The sequence below is a fragment of the Thamnophis sirtalis genome, unplaced genomic scaffold, assembly GCF_051295495.1.
Source record: "Thamnophis sirtalis isolate CommonGarterSnake01/CBP01778 unplaced genomic scaffold, rThaSir2_p1.2 scaffold_6, whole genome shotgun sequence".
NCBI classification, from domain to species: domain Eukaryota; kingdom Metazoa; phylum Chordata; class Lepidosauria; order Squamata; family Natricidae; genus Thamnophis; species Thamnophis sirtalis.
Window position 1 is genome coordinate 8,574,330 of NW_028261386.1, and position 20,990 is coordinate 8,595,319.

The window sequence follows — 20,990 nt, forward strand, 5'->3', positions numbered from 1 at the left end:
GGAATATAGAATAGAATAGAATATATGGAATGGAATATAAAATAGAATAGAACAGAATAACTTTACTGTCACTTTGAATGTACACTAATCAGCATACATTAAAAATGAAATTTTGTTACATACATACAGCTTGCAAAGGGTCACAAAATGCACACAGAACTATTATTCATCAAAAAGCACAAAGGATCAAAAGGCACATAGAAAAAACACGACAGCAGAAAAAGGCACAGTGCTGCCCTTTGGATTTCTTTGGGTTTTGTCTTCTTTTATTTCTTTATTACTTTTTTATATATTTTACGTAATGCAATGAATGCCATGCCATTGTTGTGGCAGGGTTTTTTTTTGCATGTCTTCTTCACACTCATATTTAAGAAACAGGGCAAAATCCACCAGGTTTTGATTACCCTGATTTTGTTGCTGTATTTTAGATTTTGCATTTAATTCTACCATTGTAATACTGCTTGAAGGATAGTACAGTAATCCGCAACTTACAGCCACTTGTTTAGTGACCATTCAAAGTTACAATGGCACTGAAAAAAACGGCTTACGACCATTTTTCACACTTACGACTGTTGAAGCATTCCCGTGGTCAAAATTTGGACGCTTAGCAACTGGTTCATATTCATGACGGCTGCAGAGTCTTGGGATCATCTGATCCTCTTTTGTGACTTCCCAACAAAATAAAGTCAATGGGAAAGTCAGATTCACTTAACAACCATGTTACAAACTTAACAACTGCAGTGGTTCACCTGTGGCAAGAAAGGTCATAAATTGGGGCAAAACTCACTTAAGAACTCTCACTTAGCAACAGAATTTTGGGCTCAATTGCAGTTATAAGTTGAGGACTATCTTTATATGTAGAAACATGGGATATTCATTAAATAATGTTGTTGTTGTTAGTTGCGAAGTCGTGTCAGACTCATCGCGACCCCATGGACAATGTTCCTCCAGGCCTTCCTGTCCGCTACCATCCTCTGGAGTCCATTTAAGCTCACACCAGCTGCTTCGGTAACTCCATCCAGCCACCTCCTTCTCTGCCGTCCCCTTCTTCTTTTGCCCTCAATCTTTCCCAGCATTAGGCTCTTCTCCAGGGAGTCCTTCCTTCTCATTAGGTGGCCAAAGTATTTGAGTTTCACCTTCAGGATCTGGCCTTCCAAAGAGCAGTCAGAGTTGATCTCCTCTAGGACTGGCTGGTTGGATAGCCTTGCAGTCCAAGGGACTCGCAGGAATCTTCTCCAGCACCAGTGGTGAAATTCAATTTTTTTTTACTACCGGTTCTGTGGGTGTGGCATGGTGTGGCTTGGTGAGTGTGGTTTGGTGGGCGTGGCAGGGGAAGGATACTGCAAAATCTCCATTCCCACCCTACTCTGGAGCCAGCCAAAGGTGGCATTTGCCGGTTCTCCGAACTACTCAAAATTTCCACCACCGGTTCTCCAGAACCTGCCAGAACCTGCTTGATTTCACCCCTGTCCAGCGCTTTAAATAATAATAATAATAACAGATTAATAGCCAATGGCCTTCCCTTCTCAGTTTAATCTTTCTGTTTAGAAAAAGCCTTTGGCACTCAAGGCTGAAATTCCTCCTTTAAAAAATTGCTGCCTTCTGTAATTACATATAATCCTTCTAGTTACATTGTCTTCTGTTCCCTTTTATTGCATTTTGTAATGTTTATGTTGTAATTGCTTTAGAACTGATTTATGGCTGGCTTTTCTTGCTGCCATTTCCCTTATGTAACCGTGTTTTTCTTGGGAGGGATGCACAGCACTGTTTTTACAAGCTGGCTTACCTTGTCTGGGGTTGGAAGCTCAGCCGGGTCAGGTCTGGCTAGAATTCAGATGGGAAACTACCTGGAAAATACCAGGGTTAGACAGGTAGTACAAGAGTTTGTTTAGTGGCCAAGGTCACAAAGCCACTGAAAAAAGTGACTTGTGACCATTTTTTCAGAGTTACAACCTTTATAGCCTCCCCCATGATCATGTGATCCAAATTCAGACACTTGGCAACTGTCTCATACTTACGACCGCTGCTGTGTCCCAAGATCATGTGGTCATCTTTTGATAAGCAAAGTCAATGAGGACTTTGATGGTTCACTTAACAGCTGGGCTAATGACTTATTAACTGCAGTGATGGTCTACAAATGGTCACTAAGGGAATGGTGGTAAGTTGAGGACTACCTCTACTTGCCTGTCCAGAGAGCTATCAACATTTTCCAGATCGTGAATAGGTTCCAGGGTCTTCATATCAATGATTTCCACATCCACTGATTAGAATTTTGAGGGGGGGGGGGAATGTAAAACTTTATATCAGATAAGTTTGGAGTGGACATTCATTTCTTGCGTTTCTCTCTCTTTTCTCTCTCTCTTCCCCACTCCCCAGTCTGCAGAATTCTTTGAAATGCTTGAAAAAATGCAGGTAAGTGAAACAGCATTTGTCTTCTAACTCAGTGATTAGATTAGATTTAGTTTATTTGTATGCCGCCCTTCTCCGGGAGGGACTCAGGGCGGCGAACAACTCACAAGGGGAGAGGGAACATAGAACACAATACACATGATTAAAATAAACAAGAATCAGACAGCCATACCAGTCGAGAGGGGAGGGGAACTCATCAACCCCAGGCTTGCCGGCACAGCCAGGTTTTGACGGCTTTCCAGAAGGCCTGGAGAGAGGTGAGGGTCCGAATCTCCACGAGGAGTTCGTTCCAAAGGGCCGGAGCTGCCCCAGAGAAGGCCCTCCCCCGGGTGGTAGCCAGGTGGCATTGGCTGGTGGACGGAACCCGGAGGAGGCCGACCCTGTGTGATCTAACGGGTCTTTGGGAGATAATTGGCAGCAGGCGGTCTCTCAAGTGGTCTTCAATCTTTCTAGCTTGGTGCGGGTGCGTGGGTGTGAGTGGCAGGCACACACCCACGCGAGCACAGCTGCATTTGTGGGAGCAGAGGGCATGCACGCCCTCCCCTCGCATGAACGGAGCTTGGTGCGCGAGCGGGGAGTTCTCGTGCTTGTGTGCGAAGCTGCACATGTGCAAGCAAGAGGGCACTTGAGCAAAGGGTGCTTATGCTCATGCGTGAAACTCCACTTTTGCATGAATGGATCTTTGCACGCCAGTGCAAGCACGCTTCGCATGAATGGAGCTTCGCATACGTGCGTGCATGTTTGCCCACCACTCGGGCAAGTGGAGCTTCGTGCACGTGTGCTTGCCCATCTCTCCCATGGGATCCTGTCGGTTTAACAACTGGGTCGGTGATTGCATGCTCCGCGCGTGTCCGCGGTTTTAACAAAACTTACCTTCCACGTTACTTCTGGGGAGTAACACAGCTGAAGCATAGCAATTTGCTCTGCTGCACAAATCAGCTGAGAGGATATAGATAAGTAAAGCACAAGGGTGGATGGGCCGGCCCAACTGATTGTCGGAGCGAACCGGTTCGCTATCCAGCTGATTGTCGGAACGAACCGGTTCGCTAACCAGCTGATTGTCGGAGCTACTGGTTTGCCTGAAACGGTCCGAACCGGCTGAATCCCACCTCTGCCCACAGCCTGGCTTCGAACAGGTGGCAGGCCAATAGTGGGCCATGATCTGGGGGTTGGGGACCCCTGTTCTAACTAGATTCTTACACTTTCCCTGAGAAGGGGAATTAGATGTTTTGGAGAATTGAGGCGATCAACATATGCTGTTCTTGAGAGCCTAAAAAACAGCATGCCTTAAATATTCACTGTCTTCACTGTCTCAGGGGTATGTCCTATTTCTCTCTCCCTCCACCCTCCCATTCCAACACCGTGCCATGGTCGTGCCGTGATCGCCTCCAGGCATGTCAAATGTGTTAAGCTTTGTCACCTGAAGAAAATAGCAAATAAGTGTTGTTTGGAGTTTTGCTTTCATCATTTCTTGTGCTTCTGCAAGATTTAAGATGGCAAGGGGTCCGGTTGCTTGAAGGACAGCCTTTTCCCAGTTTCACTTACCTGACCAGGAGCACGGTGGCTCGCGTGGTTAGGAACGCTGGGTAGGTGGTTAGCAAGCCCACATTCGAGACCTGTGTGCTGGCGTGGGGGCAGGGTTGAGCTCCCTTCATTTGCTCTAGGCTCCTGCTGGGGGCATGAAAGATGCCCCCAAATGGGTGCCCCTAGGGATGGGATTCATTTACCTTCGCTATCAGTTCACAAATGTGAGCATGCTTGCGCACATGCTTGCTACACTCACCCACACCACCTTTTGCGCATGTGCAACACATGTGCAGAACGTCGTGCATTATGCTGGGGTGGGTGGGCAGAGCCAGAGATGGGTTCCTACCGGTTCGCACAAGTAAACCGGCAGTAAAGCTGGCCGGAACCCACCCCTGGGCAGAGCCTCCAACAGCTGCAGCTACCTGTTCACCCGAACTGTAAGAACTGCCGGAATACCACCACAGCAGTGGTGGGTTTCAGCCAGTTCGCACCTATCCGGGAGAACCGGTTCTTAATTTTCTAAGAGGTTCAGAGAACCGGTTGTTGGAAGAAATCTTTTTTGGGTTTTTTTCCAGTTTACAGGGCTAATCCTGTAAGGAAGGCAGGAAGGAAACATTCTGGTGTTGTTTCTAGCCTGATCTTTATTGACCTGCTTACAGAAACTGCCTCTCCGGTTAACCCTCATTACATTGTAACAGCTAAGGCAAAGTGCCCATCAACCTGAGTAACGTTGAGTTGGCCACGCCCACGTGCTCACATGACCACTAAGCCCCGCCTACCCACCTGATCATTAGGACAAAGATCCGGTTGTTAAATTATTTGAATCCCACCACTGCACCACAGGTACATTATGGGTTCCCCGCTCTTAATTCCATCTAGTGCGACCAAGAAGAAGGGCCTAATCTGTAGTGGCTCCAACTCTGCGAAACATCATGCTTCCTGAAATAAGATTAGCCCCCTATCTTTACACCTTGTGGAAAAGTTCTGAAGATATGGTTTTGCCAATGGGCTTGGGCACCCCAGGAGGGATACAGGGGCTATCAAGTGGTTGATTTGATTGTTGTCACTATGAGGGGACAGATTTATTTGGTTTTATTTCTGTAAATTGCCTGTAATCCCCATGAGTGACTTGGGCAGCCATATAAACTTTCTCAATAAATAAATGAGATAATTTTTCAGCTTCTTAAGCCCCTTCTGCCCTTTCCCTCCAGTGATGGGTTCCTCTCTCCGTCGCTACTGGTACGCTGCTTATGGGGCCGGGCGTCCTGTTCGTGCACGCATGCACACTCCAACACGGAGGTCGGAGGTGATGCCGCATGATGTGTGCACATGCGCAATTGGCTGGTTGCTTTAAAAACAGGCATAGAAGGCAGACGGGCAGGTGGGCCAAACTGGCCACCGTACCAGTATGCTGTCAGCTGCTCTCGGCTACTAATGGTATGACTGTACCATGCTGTACTGGCCTGAACCCACCACTGCCCTCTGCCACCTCTTCAAAGGAATTTCTGAAGCAACCCCAATGGAACAGAAGTTGCCTTCAGAAGTTGTGGGAGCTTCATCACTGGAAGCTTTCAAGAAGAGACTGGACTGTCCTCTGTCAGAAATGGTGTAGGGTCTCTGCTTGGGCAGGGGGTTGGACTAGATGACCTACAAGGTCCCTTCCAACTCTGTTAATCTGATATGTTCTATTGTGTGTCATTTGTGACACAAAATGAAAAGATGGCTGTTTCCATTCCTTAAGGATATTCTTGGCAGTAAATAAAATAAGAAAGGTGATTGCTGTCACTGACTAAAGCTTCAAAACATTTGAAACCCAGTGGTTTTTAACCCCCCCCCCCCCCCCCAACTTTGCTCCATATTGTTAAGTATTCGCTTTGGTTTGTATCAACAGGACTGGTTTTAAATGGATTTAAAAAGATTCTGGAATTATTTTCTGAACACATTAATGACAATTGTAATGCCATACTCATACTCAATACTTACAAGTCGAAATGCTGTTCAATAGACAAGGAAATAAACCTTTCGCATTAAACCAGCGTTTTCCTCATCCTTGTCTACTGGAAGAGGCGTGGACTTCAACTCCCAGAATTCTTCCGCCAGCATGGGGGGAAATGGCTGGCTGGGGGAATTCTGGGAATTGAAGTCCACACATCTTCCAATGGAAAAGGTTGTGAAAACACTGCATTAGATCCTTTCCGACGAACAACAGGAATAACCATTTATGGAACTTTAGCATAAAAACGTCATAAAGAAGTAAATAAAATAATTTTTCGGCAGCTTCCTCTTTGCATACCCTAGAAAGAGTGAGAAATAGACCTATTCAGTGAGAAATTCTACAGAAATTCTACAAATGCTTTGCAGGTATTCTGAGTTTTTTTGACTTTTAACTGAGGTCTTTAACTACTTTTTCTTCATTCAAACAGGGTCCAAAATCAGAAGAACAGAAGAGTGGAGGCCACAAGGTCAGAGTCAATTCAAGGATCTTTTAAACTAACTCACAATCTTTCTGGCAGTCCCGATCCTAGGATTCCAATTTCCCCCCCCCCCCCCTATTTTCTATGAGTAAATCAGTATTATTCCCGACCTTATGATTCATTCTTTAGTCAGAGGGAATTTTCTTTTTGCTAACTTGTCCGAAGATTGTCATATCTTGGGGGATTTTAGGTGAGAACACCAAGCTCTTTTGACATTTTTATCATCTTATAAGCTTTCAGTATAACAAATGTTGGCATTCCCTGGATTACATTGGGAGATGTAGCAATTCCATCACCACCTGTGATGCTGTATTGTATTAGATATAAATATAACAGCAAAATATAAACCACAAAGATTTGACCAGAGGCTAAAATATATAAAGAGCAGTTGCTGGAATTGGGTATGTCAAGTTTGATGAAAAGAAGGACCAGGGGAGACATGATAGCAGTCTTCCAATAGCTCAGGTGTTGCCACAAACAAGAAGGAGAGAAGCTATTCTCCAAAGCACGTGAAGGCAGGACAAGAAGCAATGGGTGGAAACTAATCAAGGAGAGAAGCAACTGAGAACTAAGGAGAAATTTCCTGACAGTTAGAACAACATGTGTGGATTGCCTCCAGAATGCTCCAGAATTGTGAATGCTCCAACACTGGAAGTTTTTAAGGAGATGTTGGATAACCATTTGTCTGTAGTGATGTAGGGTTTCCTGCCTAAGCTGGGAGTTGGACAGAAGACCTTCAAGGTCCCTTCCAACTCTGTTATTCTATTCTATACTATTTATATTGAAACTAGGGCATTGACTGAAATACCAGTGATAAATTAAAGAACTAAGCCATGCCTCTAATCCAACTTTGTGCCATGATCCTATATATTTCCCTCCTTTGTTAATGCTTTATTTTCTTTATATATTGGGTTGGCTCTCGGTCATGCATGTAGGAGACCTAACACTGGTGGATAACTCTTTTCTTGAGTTCAAACTGCTAAGAAGTTTGGGAAGACAGGAAAATTAAAGAATGAATAGGATGTGGAAAATCCAGAGAGAATGAAGAGAGGGAGAGAGAGAGAGAGAGAGGGATAGAGAGAGAGAGAGAGAGAGAGAGAGAGAGAGAGAGAGAAGGAGGAGGGGGAGGGAGGGAGGGAGAGAGAGGAAGAGAGAGAGAGAAGGGAGGGAGGGTGTGTGGGAGAAACAGGGAGAGAGAGAGAAAGAGAGAGAAAGAGAGAGGGACAGGGAGGAGAGAGAGAGAAGGGAGGGAGGGTGTGTGGGAGAAACGGAGAGAGAGAGAAAGAGAGAGAGAGAGAGAATGAGAGAAAGAGAGAGGGACAGGGAGAGAGAGAGAAGGGAGGGAGGATGTGTGGGAGAAACGGAGGGAGGGAGGGAGGGAGGGAGGGAGGGAGAGAGAGAGAGAGAGAGAGAGAGACGATCAAGCGAAAAGACAAAGTGGAAGGAAGGAAGGAAGCTAATCAAGCATATTCTAATTTCATTTTTAAAGAAATTGAATCTTTCAAAAACAATATCAGTTATATTTCCAAAAGAAACAAACTGCTTTCATTACCTTAAATGTGTTTGAAATACAACCGAGGGTGACATTTTCTTGTGTGACTGTTTTTCCCCATTACCTTCCAGGAGGACTATATCCCCTATCCCAGCATTGATGAGGTATGTACTCAAGGGGCGGGGGGAGTGGGGGGAGAAGCCATTAGGAAGATTACTACAAGAAAGTCACTGAAAAGTTTAAAAAGTCTGACCTGGCCAGCTATTTTTCACGCTGAAGTCACCTTTAAATGGGGATCCAAAATCTCAAGATAACAACCTTGCCATTGAAATGCCGCGCCTTTTCTGTGCGTGCTGCTTTTTTTTTAATGCGACAGAAAGGAGGGGCTCCAGCCACACATCTGGAGCGGCTCTTGCCTTTTTTGAATCCCACCCGACCAGAAGCTCATGATGCTTCTAATACTCTGCCAGGATATGTATCATTTGGTTTTGAATCAATTGGAAGGCACTGTTGGAGGGAAAATCCATCTGGTTCAGTTCCAAGCTGGGAGAAAGACTCTGGAAACATGGAGGCTGATTGGAAAGATGCAACAAAGCCATAAAGACAGTTCTAAGTCAGCTGAACAAAACGGAGTTGGGAGTTGGTGGGTTTTTAACCTTATTGTGGCTAATGGCTTTCATCCTGCATTGGATCTTGGGTGAGAGACTTCTTTCTAATCCTACCATCTTGCCAAGGAGTTTTGAAACATCCTGTCTGGAATGGATTTGTGCCTGCAGCATTTGCTTTACCTATGAATAGAGCTATCTAGATACTCCTCTTCTTTCAGTATCTCCTTTATCTCCTAAGTGCTGGCAACTGCTGTGGGCTAATTAAGAAAGACTTTGGGGATGCTTTGTTTCTTTAAGAGCATGTTTCTCCATTTCTCCTTTAGGGGAAATATAATATTCTGCCTTTTTAATGTTTCCCAGAATATTTCATTTTTCTAGGAAGGGTGGGGGGAAGGGACTTCCCACAATACCTTCAACTGAAAAAGCTACAGCATTAAATAATTCTAAGAATAAATGTTAAAAGAATGTTAAGAATGCTTTAATAAATCAAGGCAGCTATTGCAAACGAAGGTGTTGGAAGAAAATATCTTTCTGGGTTCAGTTCCAAGTGGGGAGAAAGACACTGGGTTCATGGAGGTTGCTTGGAAAGATGGTTTAATGGTGGTTTGAGGTCCTGGGCAAAAAAAAGCACATGGAGTAGAGAGAGATTTATACCCTCTGTTGGGATTTGAATTAGAGCTTGTATTCTGATTGGTTGTCAGACTCCCATGGGGCCATGCAGTGGTTAGAGTGCTATACTGCAGCCACTTCAGCTGACTGTTATCTGCAGTTCGGCTGTTCAAATCTCACCGGCTCAAGGTTGACTCAGCCTTCCATCCTTCCGAGGTGGGTAAAATGAGGACCCAGACTGTGGGGGTGATATGCTGACTCTGTAAACCGCATAGAGAGGACTAAAAGCCCCATGAAGCGGTATATAAGTCTAACTGCTATTGCTATTGCTATTGCTAACTCTGTAGGCTGTCCTGAGTCCCAAGCTTGGTTGACTCTTGCTGGGTGATGATGTAATGAAAGGGCTTTGAGCAATTCCTACTATGGCTCTGCCTAAAGGAGGTAGATCTTTGTTATGTAGAATAGACTGGCCCAGGCCTTAATGGCCCATTGAAAAAGTGTGTGTGTGTCTTTCTTCTTCCCTTTTAGGGGAAATATTCTGCTCTTTTAATATTTTCTAAAATATTTCATTGGAGAGGGGTGGGGGCTACCTTCCTACAAAGGTAAAATATAGGCGGCCCAGGATAACGTTGCAGGAGCCAATCTGGGACCAAAGGTGCAGACTACAAAGACATTTATTCTGGATCTTGCCAACCTGTTGCCAACCACATTTTTTTTTTGCTTGCACCTCTCTGATTAATGGGACTCACAATGAGAACACATTGAAACATATTCAGAAGCTGTAATGATGAAGAATAGTTGCCTTAGAATCCAATCTGTGTGGGTTCCTTGGACCAAAGGTTTATTCTTTCAGGCTTGTGCTGGAGGGTGTTGGAAGAAATATCCATCTGGGTTCAGTTCCAAGCGGGTAGAAAGACACTGGAAACATGGAGGCTGATTGGAAAGATGGTTTTAATGGTGGACAGGACCACATGGCTTGAGAGAGAGAGGGAGGGGCATTTATACCATCCCTTGGGCTTTGCACTTGAACTTCCTATCCCTGTGCATTATATTGATAATTTTGTCGGTTGTCTGAGTCAAGCTTGGTTGAAGCTTGAGCTGATGCAATGAAGGGGCTCGTTGGGTAATTCCTATGGTGGCTGAATGGCTTTGCCCTGAAGGATAATCCCATCGTCCTGGAGCTGAAGGTCTTCTGCTTTACAGATAGGCTGGCCCGCTCTTTTTTAATGGGCACAAAATACCTGCTGGGAGCAGGGAGTCTTTAAAACATGTTTCTCCTTTTATTATCCAAAGAAATATAATATTCTGCCTTTAAAAAAATATTTCCTAAAATATTTCACTCTTCTAAGAGAGGTGGATGCTAACTTTCTACAAGACCATCATCAGGAATTTCTCTCTCTCCAGGATGTGTTATATGCATTGTAGGTACATGGTTCCTGGTTGTGTGTAGCTTTTAGTTGTTAATTAGGGAGTTATTGGCTGGCTATTGAGTCATTAATTATTGTTTCCTTGTGCTGCTGCACCATCAGTTCAGTGGTGGGTTTCAAATTTTTTTAGAACCTCTTCTGTAGGTTTGGCCTGCTTTCCAGGTCCACTGGTGGAACCTCTTCTAACTGGTTCGGTAGATTTGACGAACCGGTTCTACCGAATAGGTGCGAACTGGTAGCAACCCACCTCTGCAGTTCCTAAGTATCTGATAGCCAGGTAAACAGGTACTTAGGAACTGAGGGATGTGACAGCATAAGGAAACAACAATTAAGGAAACAACAATTGATGACTTAATAGCCATCCATCTACACCCTAATTAACAACTAAAAGCTACATACAACAGGAACCATATAAATATTATTAGGCAAGAAAATATAGACTGGGTGAAACCAGGCTTAATAGCAACCGTGAAAGGGATCTTGGAGGTGGATAACCAGTTAAATATGAGTGTGCAGCAGCTGCCAAAAAGCCAATGCAATCCTAAATTGCATTAACAGAGGGATACAATCAAGATCAAGTGCGGTACTAATACTACTCTGTAAAGCCCTAGTAAGACCACACCTAGAATCCTGCATTCAGTTTTGGTCACCACATACTATAAGCAAGATGTTGAGACTCTAGAAAGAGTGCAGAGAAGAGCAACCAAGATGATTAGGGGATGTGGATAAAACATATGATGAAAGGTTACAGGAACTAGGCATGGATAGTCTAGTGAAGAGAAGGACCAGGACAGTAGTGGGATGCAAATAATTTAACGACCGGTTCTCTGCCCTAATGACTGGGTAGGTGGGGCTTGGTGGTCATGTGACTGAGTGGGCTTGGCCAACTCACCGTCACTCAGGTCGATGGGCACTTCGCCTTAGCTGTTACAATGTAATAAGGGTTAACCGGAGAGGCAGTTTCTGTAAGCAGGTCAATAGGATTAGGCTAGAAACAACACTAGAATGTTTCCTTCCGGCCTTCTTTACAGGATTAGCCTTGTAAAGTGGAAAAAAGCAAAAGGAGATTTCTTCCAACAACCGGTTCTCCGAACTGCTTAGAATGTTACCAACCGGTTCTCCCGAATAGGTGCGAACTGGCTGAATCCCACCACTGGACCAGGAGAGACATGATAGCAGTCTTCCAATATTTGAGGGGCTGCCACAGAGAGGATGGGATCAAACTATTTTCCAAAGCACCTGAAGGCCAGACGAGGAATAATGGATGAAAACTGATCAAGGAGAGATTCAGCCTAGAAATAAGGAGGAACTTTCTGACAGTGACAACAATCAACCCGTGGAACAGAAGTTGCCTTCTGAAGTTGTGGGAGCTTCATTACTGGAGGCTTTCAAGAAGAGATTGGACTGGACTGCCATTTATCAGAAATGGTGTAGGGTCTCCTGCTTTATTTATTTATTATTTATTTATTTATTAGACACATTTATATGCCGCCCAATCCCGAAGGACTCCGGGCGGCTTACAAAAATAAAGAGAAAAAACACATAATGAAACACATAATGAAAAAAACAGTTTAAAAACAGCAACACCTCATACATTCATTCTAATCGGGGCTGGACCTCAACAGTGAGGTCAACAGCCCCAGGCCTGCCAGAACAGCCAAGTTTTTACAGCTTTCCTGAAGGCCATGAGAGTGGGTATGGTCCGGATCTCCGGGGGTAGCTGGTTCCAGAGAGTCGGAGCAGCCACAGAGAAGGCTCTCCTCCGAGGGCCCGCCAGCCGACACTGTCTGGCTGATGGCGTCTGAAGGAGGCCCAATCTGTGGGATCTTACTGGCTGCTGGGAGGTATGTGGCAGCAGGTGGTCTCGAAGGTACGCTGGCCCTAAGCCATGTAGGGATTTAAAGGTGATAACCAACACCTTGAATTGAGTCCGGAGACCAATTGGTAGCCAGTGCAGCTCACGGAGGACAGGTGTAACGTGGGTGTACCTCGGCACACCCAATATCGCTCGCGCGGCCGCATTCTGAACTAACTGCAGTCTCCGAACGCTTTTCAAGGGTAGCCCCATGTAGAGCGTGTTGCAATAATCCAGTCTCGAGTGACAAGGGCGTGAGTGACCGTTTGAAGTGCCTCCCGATCCAAATAGGGCCGCAATTGGTGCACCAGACGGGTGGAAGTTGGGTGGAGGTTGGACTAGATGACCTACCAGATCCCTTCCAACTCTGTTAATCTGTTAAAATACAACCAGTAGAACAGCCACAGCCCAGTATACACATTCTGGAGAGAGAGAGGTTCCCTGATGATGGGCTCCAGCACAAGTCCAACAGATTGAAAGAATAAACCTTTGTTCCCAGTGAAAGACTCTGATTGGATTCTAAGACAACTATTCTTCAACACCACACTCCCTTAAATATGTTTCAGTCAGGGGTGGGTTTGTCGCTCCGTTCCAACCGGTTTGGTTGGAACGGGGCCAGCGGCGTCCTCGTGCACGCGTGCAGCGCACGCATGCGTACTAGCGTCTGTGCGATGCTCCAGCTGCTCCTGGAGGATCGCACAGGTGCTGTATGTGTCCTGCGCATGCGTGGAAGCGCAGAACTCGTCAAAACCGGGTAAGGAGCGCAGGCGGGCGGGTGCGCCCTTCGCCGTTCCCGGAAATTACTTACTTCCAGGTTCGCCGACCAACCGGTTCGCAGGGACCGCCGCGAACCGGTTGAACCCCACCCCTGGTTTCAGTGTATTCTGACTGTGACTTCCAATAATCGGAGAGGTACAAGCAAAAAATATGTGGTTGGCACCAGATTGAGCCTATCCAGAATAAATGCCTTTGCAGTCTGCACCTACATAAACAGTTTTAATTCATTGATTCAGAGACTGGAAACTGATGAACGCTGGAGATTTATATCTAGCCCTACCTTTTCTCCGTGCTTAACTTCATACTCGGAAATCTTTTGTGAAATCCTTTGATTCTTTGAATCCTTTGATTCACATTTTGAGAATGTGATTGCAACATCGAGTTGGGTGATGATTTCAGTGATCGTTTTTTTTGTTTTACCAGGTGGGGCTGGGAGTGTCAGGTAGCATTTTAATGTGACTTCCTTTCGAGTGGGTTGTAATTGAACATCTGTATTCTGACTTAGGCTTCCTGAGTCAGTAAAAATCACATGCTTAGTCCCCAAAACCCTTTTTTATTTCCACTGCTGTAAATTATGTTCATTCACCGCCCTTAATGAGTCACAAAGAGTTTGTAAATAGTCCGGCAGAAGTCTGCCACAGTCTTTCAGGATAAGGCTGATAAGCACCCACCTTTATCTCCCTTGAAATGCTGCCGCAGACCTAATTGGCAATTAGCTTTGCAAGGCCACATGGGGCAAAGAGTCCAAACGGAGCTTCAGAGTTTAAACAGAACAGAACGAACAAAGTTGCTTCCTGCAAAGGCTCACATGCCTTTGCTCCTCCTTTATGTCCTATGGGAGGGGCCAATCACCTCCAAGCCTTACTCCCGAGTTGCCCCTTTTGTCTTAACTGTTCTTGCCTTCTGGCAACTCTGTGCATGCGCGCACTGGGAACAGGCTCCCCTTGTTCCTCTGCCTCGCCGATGTCTGACTCTGCAAGCTCCAGAGGCAGCAGATAACTCCCAGATGGCCCTGGCCCTTTCTCTGCCTGTGACGCAGAGTCCTCGTTGGAGCCTTCCGCAGACTCCAGGATTTACCCATGTTCCTCCCCAACCTTCTCACTGTCCGACTCTGCTGCCAGCTCCGCAGGCCGCCATCAGACCACAACAATCTGCACCACAAGGTCTGGAAATAGAGTTGAACCTTTTCTTCTGGGTCCGTATTTCCACACAGGCCTGAGAATTGAATCTGCCCTTAAATATTTATGGGAGTGTTTCTCAACCTTGGCAATTTTCATTTATATATTTTCTTGTGATATACAATAAGTGCTCAGTGAATAGCATACTGTCAGAGTCAATTCATCTATATAACAATATTAAACTCCTAGTTTCCACCTCTATTAGCCAACCGTTGATAAAACAAGTCCTAAGTTCGAAAATAGTCTTCTTTTTCTTTTCAGTGTTAGTCTATCCATTTCTGCATAGTCTAATATGTTTTTAAATTACCGTATCTTTCAGAGTATAAGACGCACCAAGATTTTGAAGAGGTAAATTAAAAAAAAAAAGTTTTTGCAGCCTGCAGACCTCCCAAACCCTTTCCACGCTTCATTTTTTTTGGGTGAAAAACAGGGCATGCAGAGAGTTTGAGAGGCCTGCAAAGTGCTCCTGGGAGCTTAGAGGGGAGGCAAAAAGAAGCAAAAATGGCCCATTTTTCGCAAAAACGGGCCCATTTTTTGCCCGCCAAAAGAGCATGCATAGCCTTTAGGAGGCTTGTAGAGTGTTTCTGGGGGCTGGAGGGGGGGGGCAAAAATGAGCAAAAAAAGCCATTTCATGCTTGTTTTTGCCCTCCCCAGCCCCCAGGAGCACTTTGCAGGCCTCCCAAACCCTCTGCGGGTCCATTTTTGCGAAGGGGGCTGGCTTTCGGGAGGCCAAAAATGCTGAATTCAGTGCATAACACGCACCCAGATTTTCACCCTCTTTTTTGAGGGAAAAGGGTGCGTCTTATACTCTGAAAAATACGGTAAGTCTTCAGTGGGTTTTTCCAGTGTTGCGCCAAGGCAATTCTTGCTGCTGTCAAAACATGTAACCTTGGCAGTTTTCAGATAGGTGGACGTCAACTCCCAGAACTCTGGGAGTTGCGATCCACACAGCTGAAAGTTGCCAAGGTTGAGAAATACTGATCTACGGACTCAACATTTACATCTCGTTCGGTGGCCTTATGCTTCAGGCCCAGGGTAGCCATGACAAGAAGCTAAGACATTCTCCCAAAGTGGCACCTGATAACCATTCCTTTCCCCACCTCCAAACAGATTTTAGAAAAAGAGAGTCCCTACCCTTTAATCATCTTGCCTCAGTTTGGGGGCTACTGGATCGAAGACCCCGAGAACCTCAGCACCCCCACTTCATCCGAAAGCAGCATCTGCGACGAAGAGGAGGAACCGCTTAGCCCCAGCACTTATGGCTACAAATTGGAGTGCAAAGGTGAAGCCAAGGCATATCGGAAACATTTCTTAGGAAAGGTTAGTGGGAAAGGAGGCGTGTGCTCCATTACACACACGGTTACACAGAACTTAAAGGGGTCGAAGTAAAGTCTCTGGCATTTGCATGTGAGGGAATGTTTGCATCTATCATTTGGGGATGTGTTCTGACTGAGGGCAGGAAGCAAAACTCCTTGTCCCGACAAAAAAAACAACCCTTTTATTGATTTACTGTGAATTCTGCTCATTCACATCCAGCAAAGTCTTTCAAGGGAGGATTTACGGTCACAGACCTTCTCTAGCTTGGAGAGCTGACAGGCCGATATCTGCAAAGCTTGGCAAGGAGTCTCAGAGAGTCAGGAACCATTTAAGCGAACTAATTGTCTCCTGCAAACTCCCCTCCCCTTTCGCTCCTCTTTTATTTCCTCTGGGAGGGGCCATTCACCATCCACTTTTGGCCTTACTCCCAAGTCGACCCCTGTTCTTTAGCTGTTCCCTTCGTCTGGCAACTCTGCGCATGCGCACACTGGGAACAGGCTCCAGCCGTTCGTCTGCCTCACTGATGTCTGACTCTGAAGGCAGCTGATAACTGGCATACGGCTCTGGCCTCCTCTCTGCCTCCGACACAGAGCCCTCATCAGAGCCTTCCCCAATCCCCTCTTTGTCCGAATCTGCTGCCAGTTCTGCTGGCAGGCCACAATAGGATGGTTGCAAAGGAGTTGCATTTATATTTCTGCAAATGAAACATTCTAGATTGGGGGGGGGGGGCACTCAAACAGCAAAGCACAAAACAGGAAGTCGGATCAACCAATCAGCAAACAGTACTACACACACACACACACATCCAAACAACACACAGTTGGGTGTTGTGAGCTGTCGGCTCCTCCAGCAGCCAAATCAGATGAGGAGGCAGCGTGGGAGTCAGGGCCAGCATCAAGGAAACCTGAGTGCTCCGAGAGGGAAGAGAGAATGGAGCTGTCAGAGAGAGAGGGGGGCAAGGAGGGAGAGGGAGAGAGAGAGGGAGGGGGAGAAGGAAGGGGAGGGGAGGGGGGAGAGAGGGAGGGGGAGGGAGAGGGAGAGAGAAAAGGAGAGGGAGAGGGAAAGAGAGGGGAGGGAGGGGAGAGGGAGAGCGAGGGGGAGAGGGAGGGAGGGGAAGGAGAGGGAGGGAGAGAGAAGGGTAGGGGGGAGAGAGGGAGAGAGGGAGAGAGAGGGAGGGGGAGAAGGAAGGGGAGGGGAGGGGAGAGAGGAGGGGGAGAGGGAGGGAGAGAGAGAAGGAGAGAGAAAGAGAGAGGGGAGGGAGGGGGAGAGGGAGAGCGAGGGAGAGAGGGAGGGGAAGGAGGGGGAGGGAGAGAAAAGGGTAGGGGGAGGGAGGGAGAGAGGGAGAGAGAGGGAAGGAGGGAGAGGGAGAAGGAGGGGAGGGAAAGGGAGAGAGAGAGGGAGGGTTAGGGGGGAGGGAGGGAGAGAGGGAGAGGGAGAGAGCGGGTGGGCTGGAATGGAGAGTTCACAGCCCCCAAGTGTGGAGCTGGCTGATGAGGAAGAGGAGGAACATAGGGTCCAGTGCCTGACCCGCGGATAGAATAGCTAAGAAACAAGGGTTGACTTGGGAGTAAAGGAGAGGTGGGTTCCTACCTATTCGGTCCGGTTAAGCCGAATAGGTAGTCTCTCCAGTGGACACGTGACTGTACCGGTTCTATGATCAGCGGCGCCATCTTGATTTTCTGTTCTGCACATGCGCAGAACAATCATCATTTTAAAAAATGTAATTTTTATTCGTTTGTTAAAGTGCGCGCATGCGCAGATCATTTTAAATGAAAATGCGCACATGCATGCAAATTGTTTTTCCACCAAACTGGTAGTAATGGCGGCTGGAACCCACCCCAGGAGTAAAGCCACAGGTGGACGGTGAATGGTCCCTCCCAGAGGAAATAAAAGAGGAGCGAAAGGGGAGGGGAGTTTTCAAGGGCCAATTAGTTCACTTAATTGGCCTGTGACCCTCCGAGACTCCTTGCCAAGTTCTGCAGATATCGGCCTGGCAGCTCTCCAAGCCAGATAAGGTCTGTGACTGTAAATCCTCCCTTGAAAGACTTTGCTGGATGTGAATGAGAAGAAGTCACAGGGAATTAATAAAAAGGGGTATTTGTCAGGACAAGGAGTCTGCTTCGTGGTTTGGGGGAAGCCTAGCTCAGAAGAGTTGGTGGAGTAAAATCCGCAGGGACTCCTTATCTACAAGGAAAGACTTGTGGCATCTGGGATTTTTCAGTTTAGGGCAAGATCTGAAAGAATTATGTAAAACTTTGCCCAGTCTGGAAACTGTAGCTGCTATAGAGAGTTTTCCACCCACTCACTCTCATAGAATCAAAATTAAGGACCATCCATTAAAAATGATTGAGGGTCACCCATTCAGCATCAGTGTGGGAAGATTTGCCTTACTACACACCTAGAGAAGAAAATAGAGAGATAGTTCAGGGTTGAACCATGGAGCCCCATGCTCTCTGAGTTGAGTTCTTTTCTTGGAAACATTTCGTTTCCCAGCTAGGAAACATATTCAATGCATTGTTATTCAAAGTGCATAACTAGAAGGAGGGGAGAAATAGAAAGAGCATTAATAAAAGGAAATTTGGGAGGAGAGAAACTTGTGGGAGGAGGAAACTGGGCATGGCTAGTCTAGTGAAGAGAAGGACCAGGGAAGACATGATAGCAGTCTTCCAATATTTGAGGGGCTGCCACAGAGAGGAGGGGGTCAAGCTGTTTTCCAAAGCACCTGAAGGCCAGAGAAGGAATAATGGATGGAAACTGACCAAGGAGAGATTCAACCTAGAAATAAGGAGGAACTTTCTGACAGTGAGAACAATCAACCAATGGAACAGAAGTTGCCTTCAGAAGTTGTGGGAGCTTCATCACTGGAAGCTTTCAAGAAGAGACTGGACTGCCATCTGTCAGAAATGGTGTAGGATCTTCTGCTTGGGCAGGGGTTGGACTAGATGACCTACAAGCTCCCTTCCAACTCTGTTAAATCTGTAAATAAAATTTAAACCAGAGCTGGGCCTTTGATGCTGTTACTTTCCAGCCCAAATGAATTGCTTTTATTTTGAAGGAGGCTGCTATTTTTTCCCCATTTTACATGTGTGCAGGCATGCATGCCTCTACATCTTCACAGCTCTATGGTTGGGCCCTCCACAACAGTCCCAGTTTCCGATTTGACCCCTTGGGAAAAATTAATTGCCCATCCCTTTTGTTAAACGATGGCATTCGTGGCCACCAAATGTGGCGATGGCCACCAATCTATCTGGTTTTAAAAAAGAACTGTCCACGAGGAGCTACCAGTTTAGAGAAGATGGTTTCAGTCTCAGAGGCAGCATGTCTGTTATATGCGTGTTTCCCCAAAAATAAGACCTTGCCTTATTTATTTATTTATTTATTTATTTGCCACCAAAAAAGGCACCAGGTCTTACCGTATATTTCAGACTATAAGATGGACTGGAGTATAAGATGCACCAAGGTTGTGAAGAGGCAAATTAAAAAGAATTTTTTTTTTTTGCAGTCTGGAAACCTTCCAAAAACAGCACATTTTTTTTTGCAAAAATGGGCCCATTTTCCCCCTAAAAAGAGCATGAATACCTATTAGGAGGGTTCCTTGAAGGGTTGGGTGGGGCAAAAACAAGCAAAAAACAGCACATTTTTTGCAAAAATGGGCGTGGTTTTGTCAAAAAAGGATATTAGGAAGCTTATAGAGTGCTCGTGGGGGCAAAATTGAGCAAAAAAACGGCCCATTTTTTGCTCATTTCTGCGCTCCCTAGTACTCTGAAAGCCTCCTAAAGGCTATGCATGGCCATTTTGGTGAAGGGGGCAGGGTTTCAGGAGGCAAAAAGATGCTGTATTCAATGTATAAGATGCACCCATATTTTCAGCCTCTTTTTTGAGGGAAAAAGGTGCGTCTTATACTCTGAAAAATACAGTGTTTTCAGGGGGGATGATGTCCACTGACTCACCTCACTTGTGTGCATCACCCCCAGTCTCCTTTTCTCTGTCAGAGGCATTCAGGAACTTCTTCTGTGGCTGGTAAAGCCAGCAAAGATTTCCTGAAGGCCTCTGTAGCCGATAACAGAGCTCCGGAGGAAAGGCTTGGCCTTGCCAGCTGCAGAAGAAATGGGCCACCAAGACAGGTGTCGAGGTGTGCAAGGCAACTGCCTGGAGGTAACTCTGAGAGGGATCTTGGAGTTCCAAACCAGGAGCGAAGATTAGAGGCTTTCCTGCCTGATCAGTGAGGCAACTTGGCTCCAGAAGTTGTGGATGCTCCAACACTGGAAGTTTTTAAGAAGATGTTGAATAACCATTTGTCTGAAGTGGTGCAGGGTTTCCTGCCTAAGCAGGGGGTTGGACTGGAAGAGCTCCGAGGTCCCTTCCAACTCTGTTATTCTATCTTCTAAATGTTTCTTGTATCCCCAAAGGATTTGCAAGGCGATCATAAACTATGGATGAGTCACTTGTGATTACTTTTGGGTGTTAAAAATGAGCCGAAGATCAACAATGAAACCATGGAAGATGTGAAGGGCGGGTTAAATCAATTAAGTTTAGAGCCTTTGGTGGGTTTTTCCCTCCCTGATTACCCTTAACACATTCTTTCTATCTTTAGGATCATTTAAATTTTTACTGCACGGCCAGCAGCCTGGGAAATCTGATCCTTTCCATTAAATGTGAAGAGGCAGATGGAAATGAATATCTACGGATTATTCTCAGGTAAAGAAAAGGGGTAAAGGAAACAGCATATACAGAAAACAAAAAATGCATTGATCTTTGTGAAAATCCTGTTCATTAATTTCTATGGCAGCATTTTTACATCAGTATCTTTTAAAGAAGGGGGATGATGGCTTGGGGGGTTAAAGACGCTGAGCTTGTCAGCTGGATAGCTGGCAGCCTGGGTTCGAAACCCAAGCTCCGTGCAATGGGATGAGCTCCCGTTCCTTATCTCAACTCCTGCCCACCAAGCCATAGCAACAGCACTTAGACTTATAACTTTAGAGCCCTCCCTAAGTGGTTTACAGAGTCAGCCTATTGCCCCCCAACAATCTGGGTCCTCAATTTTACCCACCTTGGAAGGATGGAAGGCTGAGTCAACCTTGAGCCTGGTAAGATTCGAACTGCCAAATTGCAGGCAGCCAGCAGTCTGTAGAAGTAGCCTGCAGTACTGCACTCTAATCACTGCGCCACCATGGCTAGCAGTTTGAAAGCACGCAAATGTGAGTAGATTAATAGGTAACATTTTGATGGAAGGTAACAGCATTCCCTGCACCTTTGGCATATAGTCATGCTGGCTACATGACCAGGGAAAATGGCTTTGGATAATCCTGGTCCCCTC

General features: G+C 46.0%; 1 protein-coding gene across 2 annotated transcripts in view; it reads left to right on the forward strand.

The window, feature by feature from the left end:
• RAP1GAP2 (RAP1 GTPase activating protein 2) overlaps nucleotides 1–20,990 on the forward strand; it is a 110,177-nt gene that overhangs the window by 17,866 nt on the left and 71,321 nt on the right. For both annotated transcript variants that reach the window (XM_087717187.1, XM_087717188.1), the window contains exons 2-6: nucleotides 2,377–2,412; nucleotides 6,360–6,398; nucleotides 8,034–8,066; nucleotides 15,467–15,676; nucleotides 20,268–20,371. In XM_087717187.1, the coding sequence (XP_087573313.1) occupies nucleotides 2,377–2,412; nucleotides 6,360–6,398; nucleotides 8,034–8,066; nucleotides 15,467–15,676; nucleotides 20,268–20,371 (422 nt within the window). The remainder of the gene's footprint in view (nucleotides 1–2,376; nucleotides 2,413–6,359; nucleotides 6,399–8,033; nucleotides 8,067–15,466; nucleotides 15,677–20,267; nucleotides 20,372–20,990) is intronic.